Source organism: Amblyraja radiata, chromosome 1, assembly GCF_010909765.2.
Source record: "Amblyraja radiata isolate CabotCenter1 chromosome 1, sAmbRad1.1.pri, whole genome shotgun sequence".
In the NCBI taxonomy this organism is placed as follows: domain Eukaryota; kingdom Metazoa; phylum Chordata; class Chondrichthyes; order Rajiformes; family Rajidae; genus Amblyraja; species Amblyraja radiata.
Genome location: NC_045956.1, coordinates 50,638,884 through 50,663,129, shown reverse-complemented (window position 1 = coordinate 50,663,129; position 24,246 = coordinate 50,638,884). Strand labels below are relative to the sequence as shown.

Genomic DNA, 24,246 nt, shown 5'->3' with positions numbered 1-24,246 from the left:
TACCGATGTTAGACTAACTGGTCTGTAATTCCACGTTTTCTCTCTCCCTCCCTTCTTAAAAAGTGGGGTTACGTTTGCTACCCGCCAATCCTCAGGAACTACTCCAGAATCTAAAGAGTTTTGAAAGATTATTACTAATGCATCCACTATTTCTGGAGCTACTTCTTTAAGTACTCTGGGATGCAGCCTATCTGGCCCTGGGGATTTATCGGCCTTTAATCCATTCAAATTACCCAACACCACTTCCCGGCTAACCTGGATTTAACTCAATTCCTCCAACTCCTTTGACCCGCGGTCCCCTGCTATTTCCGGCAGATTATTTATGTCTTCCTTAGTGAAGACGGAACCAAAGTAGTTATTCAATTGGTCCGCCATATCCTTGTTCCCCATGATCAACTCACCTGTTTCTGACTGCAAGGGACCTACATTTGTTTTAACTAATCTCTTTCTTTTCACATATCTATAAAAACTTTTGCAGACAGTTTTTATGTTCCCTGCCAGTTTTCTTTCATAATCTATTTTTCCTTTCCTAACTAAGCCCTTTGTCCTCCTCTGCTGGTCTCTGAATTTCTCCCAGTCCTCCGGTATGCTGCTTTTTCTGACTAATTTGTACGCATCATCCTTCGCTTTGATACAATCCCTGATTTCCCTTGTTATCCACGGATGTACTACCTTCCCTGATTTATTCTTTTGCCAAACTGGGATGAACAATTTTTGTAGTTCATCCATGCAGTCTTTAAATGTCTTCCATTGCATATCCACCGTCAACCCTTTTAGAATTAATTGCCAGTCAATCTTGGCCAATTCACGTCTCATACCCTCAAAGTTACCTTTCTTTAAGTTCAGAACCATTGTTACTGAATTAACAATGTCACTCTCCATCCTAATGAAGAACTCAACCAGATTATGGTCACTCTTGCCCAAGGGGGCACGTACAACAAGACTGCTAACTAACCCTTCCTCATTACTCAATACCCAGTCTAAAATAGCCTGCTCTCTCGTTGGTTCCTCTACATGTTGATTTAGATAACTATCCCGCATACATTCCAAGAAATCCTCTTCCTCAGCACCCCTGCCAATTTGATTCACCCAATCTATATGTAGATTGAAGTCACCCATTATAACGGTTTTGCCTTTGTCGCACGCATTTCTAATTTCCTGTTTGATACCATCTCCAACTTCACTACTACTGTTAGGTGGCCTGTACACAACACCCACCAGCGTTTTCTGCCCCTTAGTGTTTCGCAGCTCTACCCATACCGATTCCACATCCTCGAAACTAATGTCCTTCCTTTCCATTGCGTTAATCTCCTCTCTAATCAGCAACGCTACCCCACCTCCTTTTCCTTTCTCTCTATCCCTCCTGAATATTGAATATCCCTGGATGTTCAGCTCCCAGCCTTGGTCACCCTGGAGCCATGTCTCCGTGATCCCAACTATATCATAGTCATTAATAGCTATCTGCACATTCAACTCATCCACCTTATTACGAATGCTCCTTGCATTGAGACACAAAACCTTCAGGCTTGTTTTTACAACACTCTTACCCCTTATACAATTATGTTGAAAAGTGGCCCTTTTTGATTTTTGCCCTGGTTTTGTCTGCCTGCCACTTTTACTTTTCACCTTGCTACCTATTGCTTCTACCCTCATTTTACACCCCTCTGTCTCTACGCTCACACATTTAAGAAACCCTTTCCCTTTAACTCCATCCACCACTATCCCATTCGACACCCCACCCCCCTTATTCAGTTTAAAACCACCCGTGTAGCAGTGGCAAACCTGCCTGCCAGAATGCTGGTCCCACACCTGTTAAGATGCAATCCGTCCCTTTTGTACAGTTCCCCCTTACCCCAAAACAGATCCCAGTGATCTAAGAATCTAAATCCCTGCCCCGTGCACCAGTTCCTCAGCCACACGTTCAGGTCCCGTATCTCCCTGTTCCTGCTCTCGCCAGCACGAGAAACTGGTAGCAAACCGGAGATAACAACCCTGGAGGTCCTGCTTTTCAGCATTTTTCCGAGCTCTCTAAAGTCACGCTGCAGAATATTCATCCCCTTCTTTCCGACATCGTTTGTGCCGACATGCACTACCACTTCCGGATGTTCACCTTCGCCCTTGAGGATTTTCTGCACTCTGTCCGTGACATCCCGACCTTAGCCCCTTAACCTCTGACACCCATACTAATCAAGAATCTGTCAATCTCCATTAATATCCATTGACTTGACCTCCACAGCATTCTTTGGGAATGAAGTCCACAGATTCACCGCCCTCTGTCTCTCTCAACCCCATTCTCCCGACCTTAGCCCCTTAACCTCTGACACCCATACTAATCAAGAATCTGTCAATCTCCATTAATATCCATTGACTTGACCTCCACAGCATTCTTTGGGAATGAAGTCCACAGATTCACCGCCCTCTGACCAAAGAAATTCCTCCTCATCTCCTTCCTAACGGAACGTCCTTTTATTCTGAGGTTATGGCCTCTGGTCCTAGATCCTACCACCAGTGGAAACATTCTCTCCACATCCACTCTATCCAGGATATTCATTATTTTGTACATTTCAATGAGGTTCCCCTCATCCTTCTAAACTCCAGCAAGTACAGGCCCAGTGCTCATCATATGTTAACCCACTCATTCCTGGGATCAATCTCATAAGCTTCCTCAAGACCCTCTCCAGCACATCTTTCCTCAGATATGGGGCCTAAAATTGCTTACAATACGCGACAAAAGCAGTCTGGCCAGTGCCCGAGAAAGCCTCTACATTACATCCCTGTTTTTACAGTGCATTCAGAAAGTATTCAGACCCCTTCACGTTTTCCACATTTTGTTACGTTACAGCCTTATTCTAAAATGGATTAAATTAATTTACACACAATACCCCATAATAAAAAAGCGAAAACAGGTGTTTTGAAACTTTTGTAAAGTAATTAAAAATAAATAACTGAAATATCACATTTACATAGGTATTCAGACCCTTTACTCAGTACTTTGTTGAGGCACCTTTGGCAGCGATTACAGCCTCAAGTCTTGTTGGGTATGACGCTACAAGCTTGGCACACCTGTATTTGGGTAATTTCTCCCATTCTTCTCTGCAGATCCTCTCACGCTCTGTCAGGTTGGAAGGGGATCGTCGATGCACAGCTGTTTTCAGGTCCCTCCAGAGATGTTCGATTGGGTTCAAGTCCGGGCTCTGGCTGGGCCACTCAAGGACATTCACAGACTTGTCACAAAGCCACTCCTGCGTTGTCCTGGCTGTGTGCTTAGGATCGTTAGCCTGTTGGAAGTTGAACGTCCGCCCCAGTCTGAGGTCCAGAATGCTCTCGAGCAAGTTTTCATCAAGGATCTCTCTGTACTTTGCACCGTTCATCTTTCCCTCTATCCTGACTTGTCTCCCAGTTCTTGCCGCTGAAAAACATCCCCACAGCCTGATGCTGCCACCATCATGCTTCACCTTAGGCATGGTATTGGCCAGGTGATGAGTGGTGCCTGGTTTCCTCCAGAAGTGACGCTTGGCATTCAGGCCAAAGAGTTCAACATTGGTTTCATCAGACAACAGAATGTTTCTCATGCCTTTTGGCAAACTCTAAGCGGGCTGTCATGTGTCTTTTACTGAGGAGTGGTTTCTGTCTGGCCACTCTACCATAAAGTACTGATTGGTGGAATACTACAGATATAGTTGGCCTTCTGGAAGGTTCTCCCATCTCCACAGAGGAACTCTGGAGCTCTGTCAGAGTGACCATCGGATTCTTGCTCACCTCCCTGACCAAGGCTCTTCTCCCCCGATTGCTCAGTTTGGCCGGGCGGCCAGCTCTATGAAGAGTCCTGGTGGTTCCAAAGTTCTTCCATTTAAGAATGACGGAACCTGCACCTATTGTCTATGTTTCTAATCCTCTGCCATCTCCTCGCACTCCATCAGTACCTTTCCTCCCCAAACCCCACAGCCTGTGCAACCCTGCCACCTTATTCCACCCCTCATCCCATGCCACCACTCTTTCTACTCCACTACTTCATCCTATGGCACCCTTCATTCCCCCATCCTGTGCCATCTCAGCACCTTCCCTCACCAAACACCCCTCCCACTCTATGCCACTCCTCAACCCTGCCACCCAGGTTACCCTGCCCATCCTGTGCCACACCTCCCACCCTGATCCCTCATCCCTCCGACTCTATGCCACCCCTCAATCCTGCACCACCACCTCATCCCTCCCCACCCGTGCCACCTCCTCGCACTCTATGGCTCCTTCTGTCCCCTCCAAACCCACTGCCTGTGTCACCCCTCCCATCCTGTGTCACCTCCTTGCACTCTATGACATCTCCTCACCCCGCCAAACCCCATACCCCGTACCACCCAAGTTCACAAGTTTTAGTAGACAGGCCATTCGACCCATCGTGTTTACGCCGTCATTCAATCATGGCTGATCGCCGCCTCCTAATCCCATTTTCCTGCCTTCTCCCCATAACCCTTGACACCCGTTCTGATCAATGATTTGTCTACCTCTGCCTGAAAAATACCCACTGATTTGGCCTCTACAGACCCTCAATGCACCCCCCCCTCTCCCTCCAACCTATGCCACCTCCTCGCACTATAACAGCTCCTCTCCGAACCCCATAGCCTGTGCCACCCCGCCCCTGTGCCAATGCCTTGCACTCACCAGGGTCTTGGTGAGACCACACCTGGAGTATTGCGTACAGCTTTGGTATCCAAATCTGAGGAAGGACATTATTGCCATCGAGGGAGTGCAGAGAAGGTTCACCAGACTGATTCCTGGGATGTCAGGACTTTCATATGAAGAAAGACTGGATAGACTCGGCTTGTACTCGCTAGAATTTAGGAGATTGAGGGGGGATCTTATAGAAACTTACAAAATTCTTAAGGGGTTGGACAGGCTAGATGCAGGATGATTGTTCCCGATGTTGGGGAAGTCCAGAACAAGGAGTCACAGCTCAAGGATAGAGGGGAAATCCTTTAGGACCGAGATGAGAAAAACATTTTTCACACAGAGAGTGGTGAATCTGTGGAATTCTCTGCCACAGAAGGTAGTTGAGGCCAGTTCATTGGCTATATTTAAGAGGGAGTTAGATGTGGCCCTTGTGGCTAAAGGGATCAGGGGGTATGGAGAGAAGGCAGGTACAGGATACTGAGTTGGATGATCAGCCATGATCATATTGAATGGCGGTGCAGGCTCGAAGGGCCGAATGGCCTACTCCTGCACCTATTTTCTATGTTTCTATGGCACTTCTCCTCACCCCTCCAACCTGCGTCACTGCCTCCTCCTCCTCCTGCCCCCCCCCCCCCCCCCCCCCCCTGAGCCGTGACGCGACCCACGGGCCGGGCCGTGATGTCAGCGGGCAGTGACGCAGCCGGAGGGCCGGGCCGTGATGTCAGCGGGCAGTGACGCAGCCGGCGGGCCGGGCCGTGGTGTCAGCGGGCAGTGACGCAGCCGGCGGGCCGGGCCGTGGTGTCAGCGGGCAGTGACGCAGCCGGCGGGCCGGGCAGTGGTGTCCAAAGATCATAGAGGAGCGCTCCTCTATGATCTTTGGTGGTGTCAGCGGGCAGTGACGCAGCCGGCGGGCCGGGCCGTGGTGTCAGCGGGCTGTGACGTCATCGGGCAGTGACGCAGCCGGCGCGGGCCGGGTTCTCGCGAGAGCCGGGCGGCCGGTGGGGCAGCGGTTGGAGGCAGGAGCCGGGAGAGGAGGCAGCGAGAGAGAGAGTGTGAGCGGCGCCGCTCCCCCAGCGAGAGAGAGGGAGAGAGAGAGAGAGATAGAGGGGGGTGGACCACCACCACCACCAGCAGCAGGAAGAGGAGGAGAGGGACCCATCCCGCAACAAACAGACATGTCCGAGGCTGAAGAGAAGCCGAGCCCAGGCCCGACCGAAGGCCAGGGAGACGCCGCCAGTTCGCCGCCCGCGGAGGGAGGAGAGCCCAAGGTAGGCGGCCGCCGCCGGCGGCGTCGTCATCCCCGGAGCCCGGTGTCGGGCGGACGGGCGTGGAGCCGCTGCCGGTGCCGGTCGGTGGATCCGTAAAGCGCCGGTTACCGGCCGCCACCCGGCGCCGCGACGTGTTGGTCCCCACTGGGCCGTTTGAAGCGTCCGCGGCGGCGGCGGTGTTGGTCCCGCCCGGGCTACTTCCTCGTCACCTGTGGTCCTTCCATCCCTGGTTCTGGACCACCCGACCATCACTGCCCTTCTTCCCCTTGTACCCATGGCCACTCGGTCTCCCCCATCCATGGCACGGGGGTAGAGGGGGAACCACGGTGCCGCCCCCGGAACTCCGAGCGCCGGCGGCAGCGGCAACAGCAGCGCGGACGCGTGCTCCTAACCCCCTCCTTCCCTCCTTTGTTTGAACACCAAAACATTTTACAGATATAAGAGATCTACACAACAGGGGGAATAATCAACTGTTAGGGCCGCATCTGTGGGAAGAGGTTATTTTTAGAACGAAGACCTTTTGGCAGAACCGAGGAAAAGAGAAGAGAAACTCGTCAAGTTGTGGGGACGGAGGAGAAGGGGATGGGGTTGATGTTCACTGAGGGAAAGCGCTGTTAATAACCCTGGGGATAAGCTGTGGACTCTATCTGGTCAATGAGGGAATGGAAGCAGTTGGAGACAGACAAAAGGATCAGTCATTAACGCACCCTGTAGTCTAACACGATGCTTTTCGTTACTTCCTAGTTCTAATAAACGGCCCTGTTCTCAAATGCGAGAGAGCACCATACTACTATGCTCAGTGCACTGCCTCCTTGCCTTCATCTCGGCCTCTCCGCGTTTTTTTCTCTTGTGTGCTTTGTTTCAATGTAACACATTTAGTCTACTTGCCTTAACTACTGCACATATCTAACCTATCCCAAATTCTCCCGTATTTATGAGTAATTGGACGATTAAGCTTCACATGCATAACGATGACTAGAAAAACAGGAAATTCTCAAGAGATATATTCTCTACTCGGTGTGAGAGTAGAAAACCAGACTTGACCATTTAGTTTCAGATTTATTTTGACTTTATATTCATATTTTCAGCCCATTTTCATTTATCTCTAATATTTAACTTTATTCCACAAGATTAGGCTCAGCCTAATCTAACAGCACTCTTTTTTACACAATTTGGTTCTCATCACATCTTAAATCTTTTTCTTCTGAGACTGTCAATCTCTTTACTTCCAGACCTGGGGAAATGCTATTCACAGGTTCATACTGCTTGATATGGGCTCCACGTCGAACAAGATGACCCATCTTAGTTCATCCCTGTGTTTGGCCCATATCCCTCTCAACAGTTACTATCCACATACCTGTCCAAATGTCTTTTAAATGTTGTTATAGCACCATGCCTGAGTCACTACCTTTAGCAGTTTGCTCCATATAACCTGTTGCACTCTGGAAAAAGTTGCCCCTGTTATTAAATCTTACCTCTCTCATCTTAAACCTATAGGGGGGGAGGGGGTTGCACGTAAGGTCATCGGGTCAAAGGACGTGACGCACGGAGCAGCTCAATCCTTCTGGAGGACATGGCAGCCTCCGGCATACACTTAACACATGAAATGTGTATTTTATTACCTGTTAAAATCTGCCGAAATGAGCACTCTGAACCAAATGCTCTAGTATATTTGCTCTAACCCGAACACCAAGGTGTAAGCGCCCGAAGGAGCGCATCCCTCGGGACTGCCCCCACTCTCCGTCCGGGGTCAGTGCTGTCCGGCCACGGCCGACCTCCGGCCACCTTTCCCATGTGCGTCCGCACTTTCACGGGCTGTGGGTCGGCAGCGCCCACACACGGGGCCGGGTGGAACGGGGCCATCACATACAACACATAATCCTCCGACATTTTCGCCACCTCCAACGGGATCCCACCACTGGCCACATCTTCCTATCTCCTGCCCTTTCGGCTTTCCGCAGAGACCGCTCCCTCCGAAACTTCCTCGACCCAAAACGTCACCTATTCCATCGCTCCATAGATGCTGACTCACCCGCTGAGTTTCTCCAGCATTTTTGTCTATCTTCTTTATATGGGACTGTCACTTTAAGAGCACTGTGGAGACTAATGAAATTGACAAATAATTGAAACTGACAAGTCATTGCTTCGATTAACATTTAACTCTATTAAGCAGTGCAACAAATAACCTTGTGCCAACCGTCACTTCTTTCACCCTGTGTCACACGTCCGACCCCGTGCTGCCTTCTCGCCCCTTCCACCCTGTACCAACTCCTCACACTCTGTGCCGCCCCTCACCTCTTCCACACTGTGTCACCCCCGCAGCCTCTGCTACACCTTCCACTGTGTCACCACCTCACCCCTCCCACCCTCTGTTTCCTCCTCACACCATCTACCCTGTCCCATCACATCACCCTATCCACCCTTTGCCACCTCCCCACCCCCACACTCGCACTCTGCCTCTCTGAATCGCACACCCTGTGTTACCCTTTCACCCCTCCCACCCTATGCCACCTCTCCCATCCTGTCCCACCACTTCACTCTATTTAGGGATGTCACACAATTTTGAGATGTCAAAAATCAAGCCTGTAATTTTATCCCATCAGATAAAGCATACAAAAACCTTTAATTTGATACCTAATTCACTTTCATATCTTCAGTATTAAAAACTTTATGGTCATTTTCATGCTCGGAAATTAGCACCTTGTTCCCTATTGTTTTTCCATTAGCTTAACACAAAAGTGTGATCGAGGGCAAGGGCCGTTTACATAGACATGTGTTCAAAATCCTCAAACATCCACTCTCAAGATAATCTAAATTATCTGTATTTTGTGTAATTGTCTATCCATGATCAATATTTTCATACTAATATCTGACTTTAAAACTTCCACAGTACCTACAGATATCGGGGCCAAAATAACTTATTTCGTATCATCAGATTAAAATGAAATTACACCAAAAACTAGATAAGATGTTAAATAAACGTCCTAATTTTGTCCTGATCTTGATTCCGTGATTTGGAAAACGTTGAAGTTGAGCCCCACTTTCAAATCCAGCAATCCAATAGACCAGCAACGTTTTGAAAAGAAAAAGTGAACGGGATGATAGAACAAAATTTCCTATACATCATAAGTTTGTCGTACGAGGAAATCCCTCCCTGGCAACCAATGAAAAACCTGCATTTTACTCCCCCCTCCCCCCGCAGCCTCTCGAGTCGCACGCACAGGCAGTGGGCAGATCTAGAGCGCCACTGATCGCTGCGATTTCAACGTTACTACTCTATGCCACCCATCATCCCTCCAGTCCTGTGCCGTCTGCTCACGCTCTTTGTCAGCACCTTTCGTCCCGTCCCCCTTGGGATATTCTGCAGCCACTGAAACATCATGGAGTATTAAAAATGAACTGCAAATGCTGGTTTATGCCAAAGATGGACACAAAATACTGCAGTAACTCAGCGGGTCAGGCAGCATCTCTGGAGAAAATGGATAGATGATGTTTCAGATTGGGACCCTTCTACAGACTGAAGAATGGTCCCAGCCTGAAGTGACACCTGTCCATTTTTTCCAGAGATGCTGCCTAGCCCGCTGAGTTATTCCAGCAATTTGTGACACCTTCATGGAGTCCCTCTTGTAGCCACAGAATCTCCCATCTGTCCTGCTAACTTTTAGGGATTCTATCACCACAGCCCTATCTGACCCGACCAATGTACCACCGAGCCAGGCCTGGTGCCACAAATCTGCTTACTGCTACTGTTCTTCTCTGAGTTCACATAGCCTAACTGCCATCCCGACCGCACTAAGACTGAAGAAGAGTTGCAAGAAAGCAGAACTCACCATGTCTTGCCGTCATCCTCTGCTCAGTCTCCTCTCTGAAGCCTCACGAGCAAATGTCTGAACATTTACCCTCATACAGCACTTCAGCACCTTTCACAGCCTCTCCTTAAACAACTGCTCCCAAATAGCTAATCTGCTCATGTTTATCTTTCTATTATATACCAAGAGGAGCAGTCAATCCCAGTCTCTTAACAGCTGCTTTTTAAATCTCCCACACTGTTCCTCTTAGATGCTCACTTGCAAGTGAAATTAATGATCCGCAACCTACAGTCAATGTTCTTTACGGATATTAACATTATGTGAGATAAATTCATTCTGAATAATGGCTTATTGGTCTTGTGTTTCCTCGTATATCAATCTCCTTGTTCCATGAATCAACCTAGCAATTCTATGCTGCGCTACCTCCAACACATTATCATTGTGCCAATCACAAAGTTGCAGTTCATCCAATACTGTGCTCTATAAAACAACTCGTAAAATTATCATTCCATTTAGTCAGTGGGGAAAAGCCTGCTCTTGCAGTGAATAGGTGTAAGCTTTTATATTAGAATACAAAGATCACCAGCCAACAACTGAAGAGCTTATTGATGTCGCACTTTAATTGCAGAAGTGCTTCTGAGTAACATTTTTCATAATGTAGCCAAATTCCAGTTAGGAATATGACCCATTTATTTCTGAAAGAAGGGAATGTAAAAATATCAAGTTATATTAAAGCTTTCATTCTGAAAAGTCTAATACCAGCTTATTACTCTTTTTCAGTATAAACTATTCATTAATTGGATCCGTCGTCTTTTCCACTTTCCTCCAACATAAAGTGAGAACTCATGGAAGTCTTGCCCTGCTGTTCTTCCCTTTTTCATTCCCCAAACCAAGGATTAGAAATGTAACAAGGCCAGTTGTTGAACCAAGACTCTATGTAGAGTAGAAGAACACATTTAATTTTATATGGCTTTATTTTTCTTCAGATTTGAGAGCTGCTTAGCTAATATTACGTAAGCACTTTTGCTCAGTACCAAATGACTTTGTCTCCAAAACTTCAATTGGAATGCATTTGTCCTTGAACTTGAACCTATGACCCTACACTATTGGTTCTGCTTCTATAGCTCCTGATATATCTGATATTTGATTCTGATTAAATAGTTATACACTCTCAGGTCGTTGTTATCTATGAACCTAATGACTTCTAATATGTGTTCCCTAGATACAAAATACTGATGTAGCATTTATATTTAAAATGCCAAAACCTGAGGCTAAAGAGGAGGATCCTGCCTATGAAGAAAAAATGGTAAGTGTACTAAATGAGATGAAAGAGCTGTACACATATTAACATTTCTCCTGCAGATTTCAACATTTTTTGTTAATAAAATTTCAATTTATAATAAAAGATGCTTTTTGAAGTGGTAATTGCTTTGTATAATCAATACATACAAATATGGAAAACATTTGCATTGTGTACTTTAACCTGAATCATTTAACTACTAAATATTAAAATTTCATAGGTGTGTTTTTTTTGTTACCTTGGGTGATTGATGTATAAAAGTAGAAAGGACTTGCTGCAACTCTGGGCATTGTGAAATAACACCGTGCACTTAATAGGAGGAATATACTTGCACTGTAGTTAAGAGAAAGATGACAAAGTTGGCTCATGGGATTAAGGTATTAACTTACAAGGAAATGTTGGGCCCACGTTCATTTTGGAAGAATGAGAAGTGATCTAATTGGAGCATAAGATTCTGAATGCACTTGAAAAAAAGTTGTTGTTCTTTGTGGGGGAATATATCATTTGAATGTATTAAAGGTTGAGATCAACTTTTTGTCTACAGGGAAGTTAAGAGTTGTGTGGATCCGGTGAGAAAACTGAAATGAAACCAACATTAGATAAACCATGATCTCATTGAATGGCAGAACAGGCTTGAGGGTCACTTGGCCCTTCTATTGTATACTGACTAGCCATTCAGAAAGAACTCCTTAGCTTTTATTTTTCCCATCCGAACAAAGTATATGCAAACGGGCAATTTCAGCCCCCCCAAATTTCTGTTTGGTTGTTTGCAGGGGGGAGGGGTTAAAATCTGAGAAATGCGTATTGGAAGCTACATTGGGTTTAAAAATGATAAATGATGATTTTTTTTTTATTGTTGATTAACTATTTTTCACATAACTTCCATCTTTTTGGATAGTGTATGCAAATTCTGATTGGATGAATTTTCATTACCTGAACAGCTATTTTTAACGGTTTACATGTACATACGTTTTCTTGCCTGTTAAAGGATGATGTTCTTTTGGCACTTTAAACGTTTAAATTTCAGCTATATTATCCATTTAATTTAAAATCAATTTCAAGTTTTGATAGGTTAGTTCGGTTGGAACGACGTGACCTAGAATGTTGTGTTTAAAATTGGTGGGCTTCGTGAATGCATATAGGCTTGTAAACTGATTTTGGCTGTTGTGTCTCATTAGAGGAGTGTAAATCGGTCGGTCATAGTCAGGTAATAAGGGAACACAAGATACTGCAGATGCTTGAATCCCGAGCAAAATTCATAACGCTGGAGAAACACTGTTCAGGCAGCATCTGAGGAGGGGATGGAGAGGTGACATTTCACATCAGTCTAAAGAATGTTCTTGTCCTAAAATGTTGCCTGTCCATCCCCTCTCCAGATGCTGCCTGGCCTACTGAGTTCCTGCAGCTTTTTGTATTGTTGGGTAATAAGTTTGCTGAACTCACATAATGTAATGACAGCTGAAGTGTGTGCAAATTGTACCATAAATGATACTGTGACACATATGCTTGTATCGATGCAACAACAGCAAATATTCTTCCAAGTCTCTGGATAGTCTGATGTGGGCCAGATAGATAAATGTTACAATGCACATTTTAATTGCTGGTGTAAAGTGTATGTTTTTTCATTATCACAAAGAGTGAAAATAACTTTTAATTTGCTCTTCAAGTTTGGTGTTTTTAATTTTTTCAAACTATGGCTCAATTAAGACATCTCTAATAATCAATTCATAAGGCAGGAGTTATAGGGAGACAGCATAGAAATTGGCCCTTCAACCCCAAAGTACATATTGATAACGCATGTGAAGTACGTATGCTATTACTTCCCACCACTGAAAAGTTGCATGGTGCTTTGATTACAACATAAAAATTCATACCAAATGAATGCAAATCAGCTTTTAATGTAAAATAATTATTTCCAAAATAATGTACGTTAGCTGTAATTAAACTGATATGCTGTTCCTAACAAACAAAGTTTTAGTCCAGATTAAAGTGGTGAATATTAAATAATTCAAAAGCAAAATACTGAATATGATTGAAATCTGGAATAATAAATTAATACGGGCAATAAGATTCTGATTAAATGTCAGTATACTAAAAGATTAAGTGTAGGAAGGAACTGCTGTTGCTGGTTTAAACTGAACTGCAAGAACCTGGAGTAACTCAGCAAGTCAGGCAGCATCTGTGGAGAAAAGGAATCGGTAACGTTTCAGGTTGAGACCCTTCTTCACACTGAAGTAGGGCCTCAATCTGAAACGTCACCTATTCTTTTTCTCCAAGGATGCTTCCTGACCCGCTGTGTTACTCCAGCTTCTTGTGCCTACTAAAATAATAACCGCTGCGTCTCTACCAGATGCTTTCACTCCTGTTGAGTATCTTCAGCATCTTCTGATTTTTATCTCAGGTTGATTAACATGAATGGTCTTGGTCTTTTTGTTTGACAGAAATCCGACAGAGCAAATAGATTTGACTACTTACTGCAACAGACGGAACTCTTTGCCCATTTTATCCAACCCGCTGCACAGAAAACACCAACATCACCTCTGAAGATGAAACCAGGACGCCCTCGCATAAAGAAAGATGAAAAGCAGACACTGCTATCGGTTGGAGAGTAAGCTACATTACCGGCAAAGATTGTTTTTTCTCCTTGCTTTAAAGATGCATATTCTGTGTCATTCTATCTTAGAAAATATTATTCACATTTCAATGGCATGAGGGAGTGATATTTGATTGAAAATCATGCTAGTAGTATTTCTTGAGGTTCTTGGCCATCAGATCTTTACAATAAATATCAGTGACTAAGATGCAAAAGAGAGAATTATTAACTATGAAGATCAGACTAAGACGGAATGTACAACAGATTCTGTGATTCACCGTTGACTGGGTAAAAAAATGGTGGACAGAGTTAAGTGTAGGAGCAGAACCACTGTGAAACCACGATACTGCTCAGATTATTGCTTTTAATGGCAGGAGTAGGAATTGTAGATCAAAACGTTTTGGGGCTCAATGCAAATCACTAAAATTAGAGCACTTGTGCAAATATTAAGCAATAATAAAGGGCCTGTCCCACTTGGACGACCTAATTCACGAGTTTAGAAGACCATAGACGAGTTGAAACAAATGTCAAGGTCGTGTTGACTTGCCGAAGTAAAAGACCTACGACCTCCTACAACTCTGTCTATGACCCCCCTCGACCTCGATCTTCCACACCTAAGACCAAGTACGACTAGCAACTAGTGGAAAAATGATCACATGATAAAATGATGTCATGTTTGCATTTTTTTTTTCTCGGGCCAGTTACCGACCTACGACTACCATCACGACCTACTACGACTGACCTACAAGTAAAAGTATCAATTTTTTCCATGCCGACCTTTTTTTTACTCGTGGACATTTTTTATCAGGCTGGAAAAAACGCCGCAACCTACTTGAGGCCACGAGTATGCGGAGACCATTTACGAGCATGAGGAAGAGTTACAAAGACCTCCTACGGCCTCGTGGCGACCATGCTGCGAGTATGAGTCACGGGCAAACTTGGCAGAGGTCGACAATTAGGTCGTGAAAGTGGGACATGGGTTTAACTATTTTAATAATCATTGCTCTATTTGCCTTATCACAATGGGGTTGAAATGCAAATCTGATGAAGCCTTCACTCATACTCCATGAAGTACAATTATCATGAGGCACTACTTTATATGAAATACTATTTCCCTTGTAAGTGGATCTAGTGCATGTTTACTAAAATGTTATTAGATGACAAGGACGACTTTGTTCTTTTGAATTTGAAGAGTGAAATAATTGAGATGCCCAAAAATTCTTAATTGATAGGGGAAGGGAAAGGCTGTAGAACTATTTCCTCAAGTTATTGAGGGATCTAGTACAGACTAACATGATGATTTGGACCATTTCAGAATGAAATCTATCTTCACACATGGGATATTGCAAACTTGCAACCCCCTACCCTAAAGGCAGTGGAAATTCTCCAAACTGGAATCAAAGGATTTTTGTTTTTGAGTTAGAGTTCATAGAAACATAGAAAAATAGGTGCAGGAGTAGGCCATTCGGCCCTTCGAGCCTGCACCGCCATTCAATATGATCACGGCTGATCATCCAACTCAGTATCCCGTACCTGCCTTCTCTCCATACCCCCCAATCCCTTTAGCCACAAGGGCCACATCTAACTCCCTCTTAAATATAGCCAGTGAACTGGCCTCAACTACCTTCTGTGGCAGATAATTCCACAGATTCGCCACTCTGTGTGGGGGAAGAAAATTCTCATCTCGGTCCAAAAAGACTTCCCCCTTATCCATAAACTGTGACCCCTTGTTCTGGACTTCCCCAACATCGGGAACAATCTTCTTGCATCTAGCCTGTCCAACCGTTTAAGAATTTTGTAAGTTTCTTTAAGATACCCCCTCAATCTTCTACATTCCAGCGAGTACAAGCCGAGTCTATCCAGTCTTTCTTCATATGAAAGTCCTGCCAACCCAGGATTCAGTCTGGTGAACCTTCTCTGTACTCCCTCTATGGCAAGAATGTCTTTCCTCAGATTAGGAGACCAAAACTGTACGCAATACTCCAGGTGTGGTCTCACCAAGACCCTGTACAACTGCAGCATACAATTCGCTTTCTTCACTCCCTGCTGCACCTGCATGCCTACTTTCAATGACTGGTGTACCATGACACCTATCTCCCCTTTTCCTAATCGGCCGCCATTCAGATAATAGTCTACTTTCCTGTTCTTGCCACCAAAGTGGATAACCTCACATTTATCCACATTATACTGCATCTGCCATGCATTTGCCCACTCACCCAACCTATCCAAGTCACCTTGCAGCCTCCAAGCATCCTCCTCACAGCTAACACTGCCCCCCAGCTTCGTGTCATCTGCACACTTGGAGATGTTGCATTCAATTCCCTCGTCCAAATCATTAATATATATTGTAAATAGCTGGGATCCCAGCACTGAGCCTTGCGGTACCGCATTAGTCACTGCCTGCCATTCTGAAAAGGACCTGCTTACTCCTACTCTTTGCTTCCTGTCTGCCAGCCAGTTCTCTATCCACATCAATATTTATCTGTTGAGGAATAGGGAGCAATTAACATAATGGGAACTAAACCAAAATCTATGTGACAAGAGCAACTAGACAAAAATGCTGGAGAAAGTCAGCGGGTGAGGCAGCATCTATGGAGCGAAGGAAATAGGCGATGTTTCGGGTCGAGACCCTTCTTCAGTTTGTCTACCTTCGATTTTCCAGCATCTGCAGTTCCTTCTTAAACAGAGCAATCATTATGTTGACTTTTAAAGTTATTAATGGTATAACATTCACTAATATGTTATTTGTTATTATTATCTTGTTTAACGTAAAAATATGGTAAATAGAATTTCTCTCCGAAGTAGACTAATTTTAAAGTTTGTTACAGAAGTACTAAAGAATAATGGCAGCAAAACAATCTTATAAAGCCTCATATATGTTGTAAATAACTTCTTTAATTTGCATCAAATACATCACTGCACCCTTTAGTCTCCATTGGCTTTAGAAAAGCATGAATATTTGAATAATAACAATTTCAAAATTGCTTGGATTTCAAATTACTCTTGGAGTAATTACATTAATTGGATTTTTAATTGATTAATGCTCCAAATTGTTGCTGAATTTGGCTAGAAAGTTACTCTCTTTCCATCTCCGTTCTTGAATATAATGTGTGATGTTGGTTATTTTGAGGTGACTAGATTTGACGTGTTTGAACTTGGCAGGAATAGTATTTCACTTGAATCATTGGAATAAGGTGGTGACTCATTACACAAAACAATCCACTTTTAATTCTTAGTTATCGTCATCGTCGTACAGAGCAGGAAGAGGATGAAGAACTCCTGTCAGAAAATAGCAAGACAACCAATGTCTGCACAAGGTTTGAAGAATCCCCATCATGTATGTAAAGCCATTTTATTCATTAATCCACACATTTGTTAATTAGCTAAGTTCTCACTACTTTTTTTTCCAGTTGCTTTTAACATTTGTATTTTCTGTTCACCTTACATTTGATTTGAAGAATGTGTTTTTGTTAATATAGTCAAAACTATATTTTTTGAACATTTGAGGTTGCTTTACTTTACTACTTCTATCCTCCCTTTGCATTTACTTTGACATTATTTACATTCTTCGTTCTGTCAAGGATAGCTCTTGTGGCAGTCTGCTAATGGTGTTGAGGCTGTTGACTTGTACCAGCAACTTTGTGACTGATACCTTTCTGAGCCATGAACATGGATAGTCATTGTGAACATCCAGCTTTCTGAGTCTCTGCATATTACGATGCAGTATAACTCAAATATTATTGAATGTCATTATGTAATGATTACTTCGCAAACTAGCCCTTTCTTTACTCTGGCTTCAGTGGCACTATTTGTTCATCTTGTGCTCGAGATGTTCAGAAGTTTAAATTGCACCAGTTTATTTTTCATGGAACTCTTGTTCCTAGCAAATGGACAAAGTCACCACATTAATATGGGCCATATTAAAATATATTAACCAATAATTGCACAGCGAATAATTGATCAGATTATCCACATAAAGTTCTTTTGTGGATTATATTATCAGTTTATTTAAAATTCTGCAGGTGAACTTTCCAGATGGCATTATTTAAACCCTAATAACCATTCCTATGATAATATTATTGCTAACAAAACTCTCAATTCTTTCTCCCTCTCTCTTCCACCATAATTTTTACTGTAAATACTTGTCCTGGTGGATGTTTGCATCCTGGAACTATTTGACTCCATATTTTCTCCTTTGTGTTTAATATTTTATTTGACTTACAATGCAGTAGTGTTAGTCTGCGACTATAAATGCACATTTTTTTGCATTGGAATTATGTTTAAATGCCTTTCCTTATCCAAACACTGAGATCCTGGTATCAACAGATATTAATGGAACTTTTACATTTTGTTCTCCTGGGCTGATAAGGTACTTTCGGTTAAATAGTTGCTGGACATTTGTTTTCAATGGCTGCAGGCTCTGACTGTTTGGAATCTCTTCCACAGATGTGAAGAGAGGGAAGCTGCGAGACTATCAGATCCGTGGGCTGAACTGGCTCATTTCTTTATATGAAAATGGCATTAATGGTATCCTAGCAGACGAAATGGTATGAATCTATATTGATTGTGGGCGTAAGAAATGTTGATTGTGGGTGTTAAAAGTAAAAATGTTATCCAATTTTGGATATGAAGTAGCATAGAGTAATTGTTATTGGATTGAAAATGTTGAGGGCAGTTCTAATGATTCGGATAAGAATACAAAACCCATGCATAAATATGAAATAAGAAGTGACCGTGACACGACAATATGAAAAATACATTTTGGTTTGCTATCCTTTTTAGGGAAAGAAACTTTGCAGTCCTTGTGCAATCTGACTGGTGTTTCTTCAGACATGCAGCAAAGGCACTTCAATGTCTTTTGAAATAACTTGTCAAGACACTGGCTCTTACCAAACTGCTTCGGCAGAGTAGAATAAGGATGCAATTAGCTACCCGCTTTTGATCTCAGCAATTTTAGAGATCAATCCTGATGATTTGAAAATCCACCTCATTAACAATGAGTAACTAGTGCTAAAATTGGGTGAAGTGTACAAAATTGGGTTGAGGTGTAGTAATTGTATTTCTCAGATAATTTGTTTCCCCATTGAAAATTCTATCTTCACACTGAAAGCACCTTTCAACATTTCCATGAAGGAAACCAATTCCCCTGGTGCGCAATTCAGCCAAAGCACTTGGATAGTTGATGCTTGGAACTTTCTCCAAAATGTTGTTGTTGCCAAGCCTATTCAAGATTTTACTTCAGGTTTAAATTTTCAATTGAATGCACAGTAAACTCTCATTATGACGGACCTCTTTAGAACGTATTTCTGCTGTAGCGAACCGTGTCTTTTAAAACGCAGCCTGCTAGTTACACTATGGACAGCATTAAAATTGACAAGCAATTGCTTTGATGAAAACAATAACAAACAGCCTTTAGTGTTTTTAGCTTGCAGCAACCAAAATACATTTTTAGCTGTTAAAAATAACACTGTACACTCAGCTGGTTAGAGAAATGGAGTTAGGTTTAAGGTCGATGTCTTTTCACCCTGAATTCCGGGCGGGTAGATGGTCATGGGTGTCTCACTCTGCCGGCTACAACCTGCATGGCCCAAACTTCCCAATTTGCTCTCAATCTCTGAATGCAGGAATCAGCAGTTGGGGCAGCGGTTATTGCCATTCCCCAGCTGCGATGGCCAAGGTGGTGCCGGTCAGCCTTTTTGGGCTGCTGCGCTCTGTATGATGAGAGAGGTCCCACTGGGCTCTCAGTGACGGGGCTCCAGGATTCTGCTGGAGTGATGTCAATTGTGGGGGGGGGGTGGCCTTACTCGATTATAGCGGTCATTCAGCAATAACGGTCACCATTTCACACCACCCCAAGGTCCATTATAACGAGGGTTTACTGTATTGAGTGAAAAGGAACCATGACCCGAATATGAAGTTAAACAAAAGAAGTAAGAGCCATGATTTAAACATCGGAAAAGGCTTCAGCAGACCTGCCAAGTAGTACGGATTTTCCGTATTTTGTACGGAAATGCGATCAGAATTCAGATGTACGGATTTGCTTTGTAAAATACAGACTTCCTGTTTCATCTTGCTGCTTAATACTGCAAGGATATAAAAAGTCAACTGTAACTCTAAAAATTATAACAAATTAAATCTATTCGTATTTTAAATTTCAAGATCTGGGTGATTATTTTTGTAAGCTTTGATCCGCTCTAGGTTTAAACAGCGCTGTCAGTTTAACGCGTGGGAATTTAAAGGAACAGCGCTATGGGTTCTAAAAATAGCGCTCCCAGCTGGAGCACTTTACACATAGCGCTATGGTCACAGACTGTTAGGGGAGGGAGGGAGAAAAAAAGGAAGGAGTGGGAGGGAAAGAGGGAGGGGGAGGAAGGAGGGAGAGAGAGAGAGGGAGGAGGAAGAGGGAGGGAAAGAGGAAGGAGGGAGAGAGCGATGGAGGGAGAGGGAGGCTCAATATGGCTTCTACATCATCATCTGGTGCTAAAACCAGGAACAGCCGTTCAAACAGCAGTATACAAAGAGATGGCAATGAATGCACTGTCAAGGAAGGTGCATAGAAGACATGTCAATTGGTAGCAAAGTTATAACCATATAACAATTTTTACAGCACGGAAACAGGCCATCTCGACCCCTCTAGTCCGTGCCGAACACATAATCTCCCCTAGTCCCATATACCTGCGCTCAGACCATAACCCTCCATTCCTTTCCCATCCATATAACTATCCAATTTATTTTTAAATGATAAAAACGAACCTGCCTCCACCACCTTCACTGGAAGCTCATTCCACACAGCTACCACTCTCTGAGTAAAGAAGTTCCCCCTCATGTTACCCCTAAACTTCAGTCCCTTAATTCTCAAGTCATGTCCCCTTGTTTGAATCTTCCCTACTCTCAGTGGGAAAAGCTTTTCCACGTCAACTCTGTCTATCCCTCTCATCATTTTAAAAACCTCTATCAAGTCCCCCCTTTACCTTCTGCGCTCCAAAGAATAAAGCCCTAACTTGTTCAACCTTTCTCTGTATTCTTGTACTCTTACATGGGTATGACCGCACATAAAAAACACTTTTTTCAGCAAAATGGTACCGCGTAAATTACTGATTTCCTCAGTAAAATACTGATTTTTCAGGTACGAGAATACTGAAATGCTCTGACAAAACTTGGCAGCTCTGCTTTAGAGACTGATAATTGTGTGCCTATTTTTCAGATTTGTTATTTCCAATTATGCTTCATTTGACAGGGTCTTGGTAAGACTTTACAAACTATTGCTCTTCTGGGGTACATGAAACATTACAGAAGCATTCCTGGGCCTCATATGGTTCTGGTCCCTAAATCTACACTCCATAACTGGATGCTTGAATTCAACAGATGGATACCAACACTTCGAGCCATTTGTCTAATTGGTGACAAGGAACAACGGGTAAGAACTATATTTTCTGTACCTGAACATATCAATGTTTAATGCAACAAGTGTTAGCAGAGCGTGGTGGTAAATCACTGTGGCCAGCAATACTGGTTTGACGATGGGACAGAATATTACAGTACTGGAAAAGGTATTTCGGCCACAATGTCTGTGGTGAAAGCAATGCCAAATTGAGCTAATCCCTTCTGTCTCCACATGATCCATGACCCCCCCCCCCCCCCTCATACCCTGCATATTTATGTGCCACTCTAAAAGCCTCTTAAACAGCACTATCATAGCTGCTTCCCCAGGCCGTTTGTTTCCATACCCTGCTGTATCCTTCATTGTCCACAACGCAACCAACTTTTGTGTTGTCTGCAAACTCACTACAAACCTAACTACATTTTTGTCCAAGACAATATATATGGAACACCATTAGTCACATATCTAGCCAGAAAAACAGCCTTCCACTGCAACTCAGATTTGTGTGGGTAAGTCGGTTCTAAATTCATACTACCAAGTCACCGTGGATCCCATATATCTTGATCTTCTGGATCAGTTTACCAAGGAGCACCTTGTCAAGTGCCTCACCAAAGTCCACGTAGACACCTTTTTCTGCCCTGCCCTCAACATTCACACTTGTCATCTTAAGAAAAACTTAATCTAGTTTGTAAACTTGCCCCAAACAAAGCCAAGTTGATTTGTCCATTCTCTTCTTAATGGGAGTAAATCCTCTCCAGTAGCTTCCTTACCATTGATGTAAACCTCACCGTAGTAGTAGCCCCAGCCCCCCCCCCCCCCCCCCCCCCCTCGGTCATGACTGGCCATGGGTGATGCATCCTAGTTTGCAGGTGATGTGTGGTTGGATGCAAGCCTGGGTGATGTCATATGGAGGACAGGCTGTTGCCCATGCAGCACGTCCCCCCTCTCCACATCGCTGATGGATCCAAAGGAACAGCAGGGCCGTTACAGTTTGGCACTAGCGCCGTCGCAGGAGCTGCCAGAGTGAGGTTGTAGACAACGACGAACTAGCTTTGGGGCTCCGGATTTTATTGAGGTTTACTCCAGGAGCCTTTTCCATGACTGGATATGGCCACAAGGCAGTGAGGTTTTAAATCCGAGTTTTCCCTCTCCTAGATGGACAACCTTCCCAGGCTGACGAGCCCATCTGCCCGAGACTAATGGGGGCAAGAGCGTCTACCTTCCCGTGCAGGTCTATAGCACCTGCCCATCCTCTTAGTTTAGTTAATTCCCATCTAATTCATTGATATGGATGACAAACAGCAATGGACCCAGTACTGGCCCCTTGAGGCACATCACATGCCTACAATCCAAAAAACAAACAACCTTCCACCATCACCCTCTCTGCTTCCTACCATGAAGTCAATTCTGTATATAGTTACTTGGCTTTCCCTAGATCCTGTGGGATCTGACCTTCCAGAGCAGCCACCCATGTGGTAACTATTGCTCATAGTATATTATTCTATAATATCAGCTCATACTGATTTCTGAATTTGTCTGCATTGTTGCTAGATTAAATTTAACTGCTCAATATAGTGCAAGTTCTACCTTGATTCAGGTCAGTTGCGTAAAATAAACATGAATGATCATTTAAGGAGACAACTTCTTGCTTTGTCAGGCTGCTTTCATCAGAGACGTCCTGCTGCCTGGAGATTGGGATGTTTGTGTGACCTCGTATGAAATGCTGATTAGGGAGAAATCCGTTTTCAAGAAGTTTAATTGGAGGTATCTGGTCATAGATGAAGCTCACAGAATCAAAAATGAAAAATCGAAGGTATGTTTTTTTCTCTTGACTTTTTCTTCATCACATCCACCCCCTTTCCATGTAGTAATCCAAAAGATGATGGTTACGGTTTTAGTAAATCCCTATAAACCCCTTTTTTAAAAAAAACTTTGCCTCATGAGCTTACTGTGATGAGGAAGCTTCTCGTGTGTTCAACCCAATGCCTGTCTTGTGCCTTTTTCTCATCTTTTCGATTATCCTGGCAGATCTGGCTTTAATTGCCTCTCCCCCATTGTAAAATGTTTTGCAAAGCATTCCTTTTTTAACGTCACAAGTTCACAAGTTATAGGAGTAGAATTAAGCATTCGGCCCATGGAGTCTACTCCGCCATTCAATCATGGTTGACTCTGCCACCTAATCCCATTTTCCTGTTTTCTCCCCATAACCCTTGACACCCGTTCTAATCAACTTGTCTATCTCTGCCTTAAAAATATCCACTGAGGTGGCCTCCACAGCCCTCTGTGGCAATGAGTTCCACAGATTAACTACCCTCTGACTAAAGAATTTCCTCCTCACCTTTTTAAAAGAGCACCCTTTAATTCTGAGGCCATGACCTCTGGTCCTAGACTCTCCCACCAGTGGAAACATCCTTTTCTACATCCACTCTATGCCTTTCAATATTCTGTAAGTTTTAATGCGGTCTCCCCTCAACCTTTTAAACTCCAGCGAGTAGAGGCCCATTACCATCAAATGCTCATCATATGCTAACCCACTCATTCCTGGAATTATTCTTGTATACCTTCTCTGAACCCTCTCTAGAGCCAACACATCCTTCCTCAGATATGGGGCCCAAATTTGTTCACAGTATTCCAAATGTGGCCTGACCAGCGCCTTATAGGGCCTCAGCATTACATATCTATATGATTGTGTGGGGTAAATCACAGATTAAGTATTAAACTGCTGTTTCATAATGTCTTTGATATGTCACTGCAGCTGTCTGAAATAGTGAGAGAATTCAAGACGACAAATCGACTGTTGCTCACTGGTACACCTCTTCAGAACAACTTGCACGAACTCTGGGCACTGCTCAACTTCCTTCTCCCTGATGTCTTTAATTCCTCTAGTGTAAGTATTTCAAAGGCCAACCAACAGGGATTCGAACGGTAACCGTTTGTTCAAGTTAAATAGGATATTCTGTGGTTAAATAGAATATTCTGTTAAATAGGATATTCTGTGTCATAGACTGTGATGCTTGTATTTTACAAAAAGTGCCTGAAGGAGTTCCATGAAATCACAGCATGCGGTGGGTCGTTTTACCCCATTATATCTATACCAGTTCTGAGCAAGAGTATTTCAGCTAATCCAACTGCTCAAGCTCTTACCAACAATGCAATTTAAAAATATATACTTTTCTAGTTCTCTCTTGCTTATCATGATTGAACCTGTCTCTACTATTCAATTGGCAGTG

At 43.6% G+C, this 24,246-nt stretch overlaps 1 protein-coding gene across 1 annotated transcript in view; it reads left to right on the top strand.

Annotated features, from left to right (window-relative positions):
• The first annotated feature begins 5,606 nt into the window (after positions 1-5,606).
• Positions 5,607-24,246, top strand: part of LOC116973570 (SWI/SNF-related matrix-associated actin-dependent regulator of chromatin subfamily A member 5) — a 43,263-nt gene continuing 24,623 nt past the window's right edge. Inside the window, exons 1-8 of the mRNA XM_033021781.1 lie at positions 5,607-5,933; positions 10,965-11,048; positions 13,484-13,650; positions 16,872-16,972; positions 18,082-18,182; positions 20,873-21,052; positions 22,674-22,829; positions 23,772-23,903. Coding sequence (XP_032877672.1) covers positions 5,841-5,933; positions 10,965-11,048; positions 13,484-13,650; positions 16,872-16,972; positions 18,082-18,182; positions 20,873-21,052; positions 22,674-22,829; positions 23,772-23,903 — 1,014 coding nt within the window. The 5' untranslated portion in view covers positions 5,607-5,840. The remainder of the gene's footprint in view (positions 5,934-10,964; positions 11,049-13,483; positions 13,651-16,871; positions 16,973-18,081; positions 18,183-20,872; positions 21,053-22,673; positions 22,830-23,771; positions 23,904-24,246) is intronic.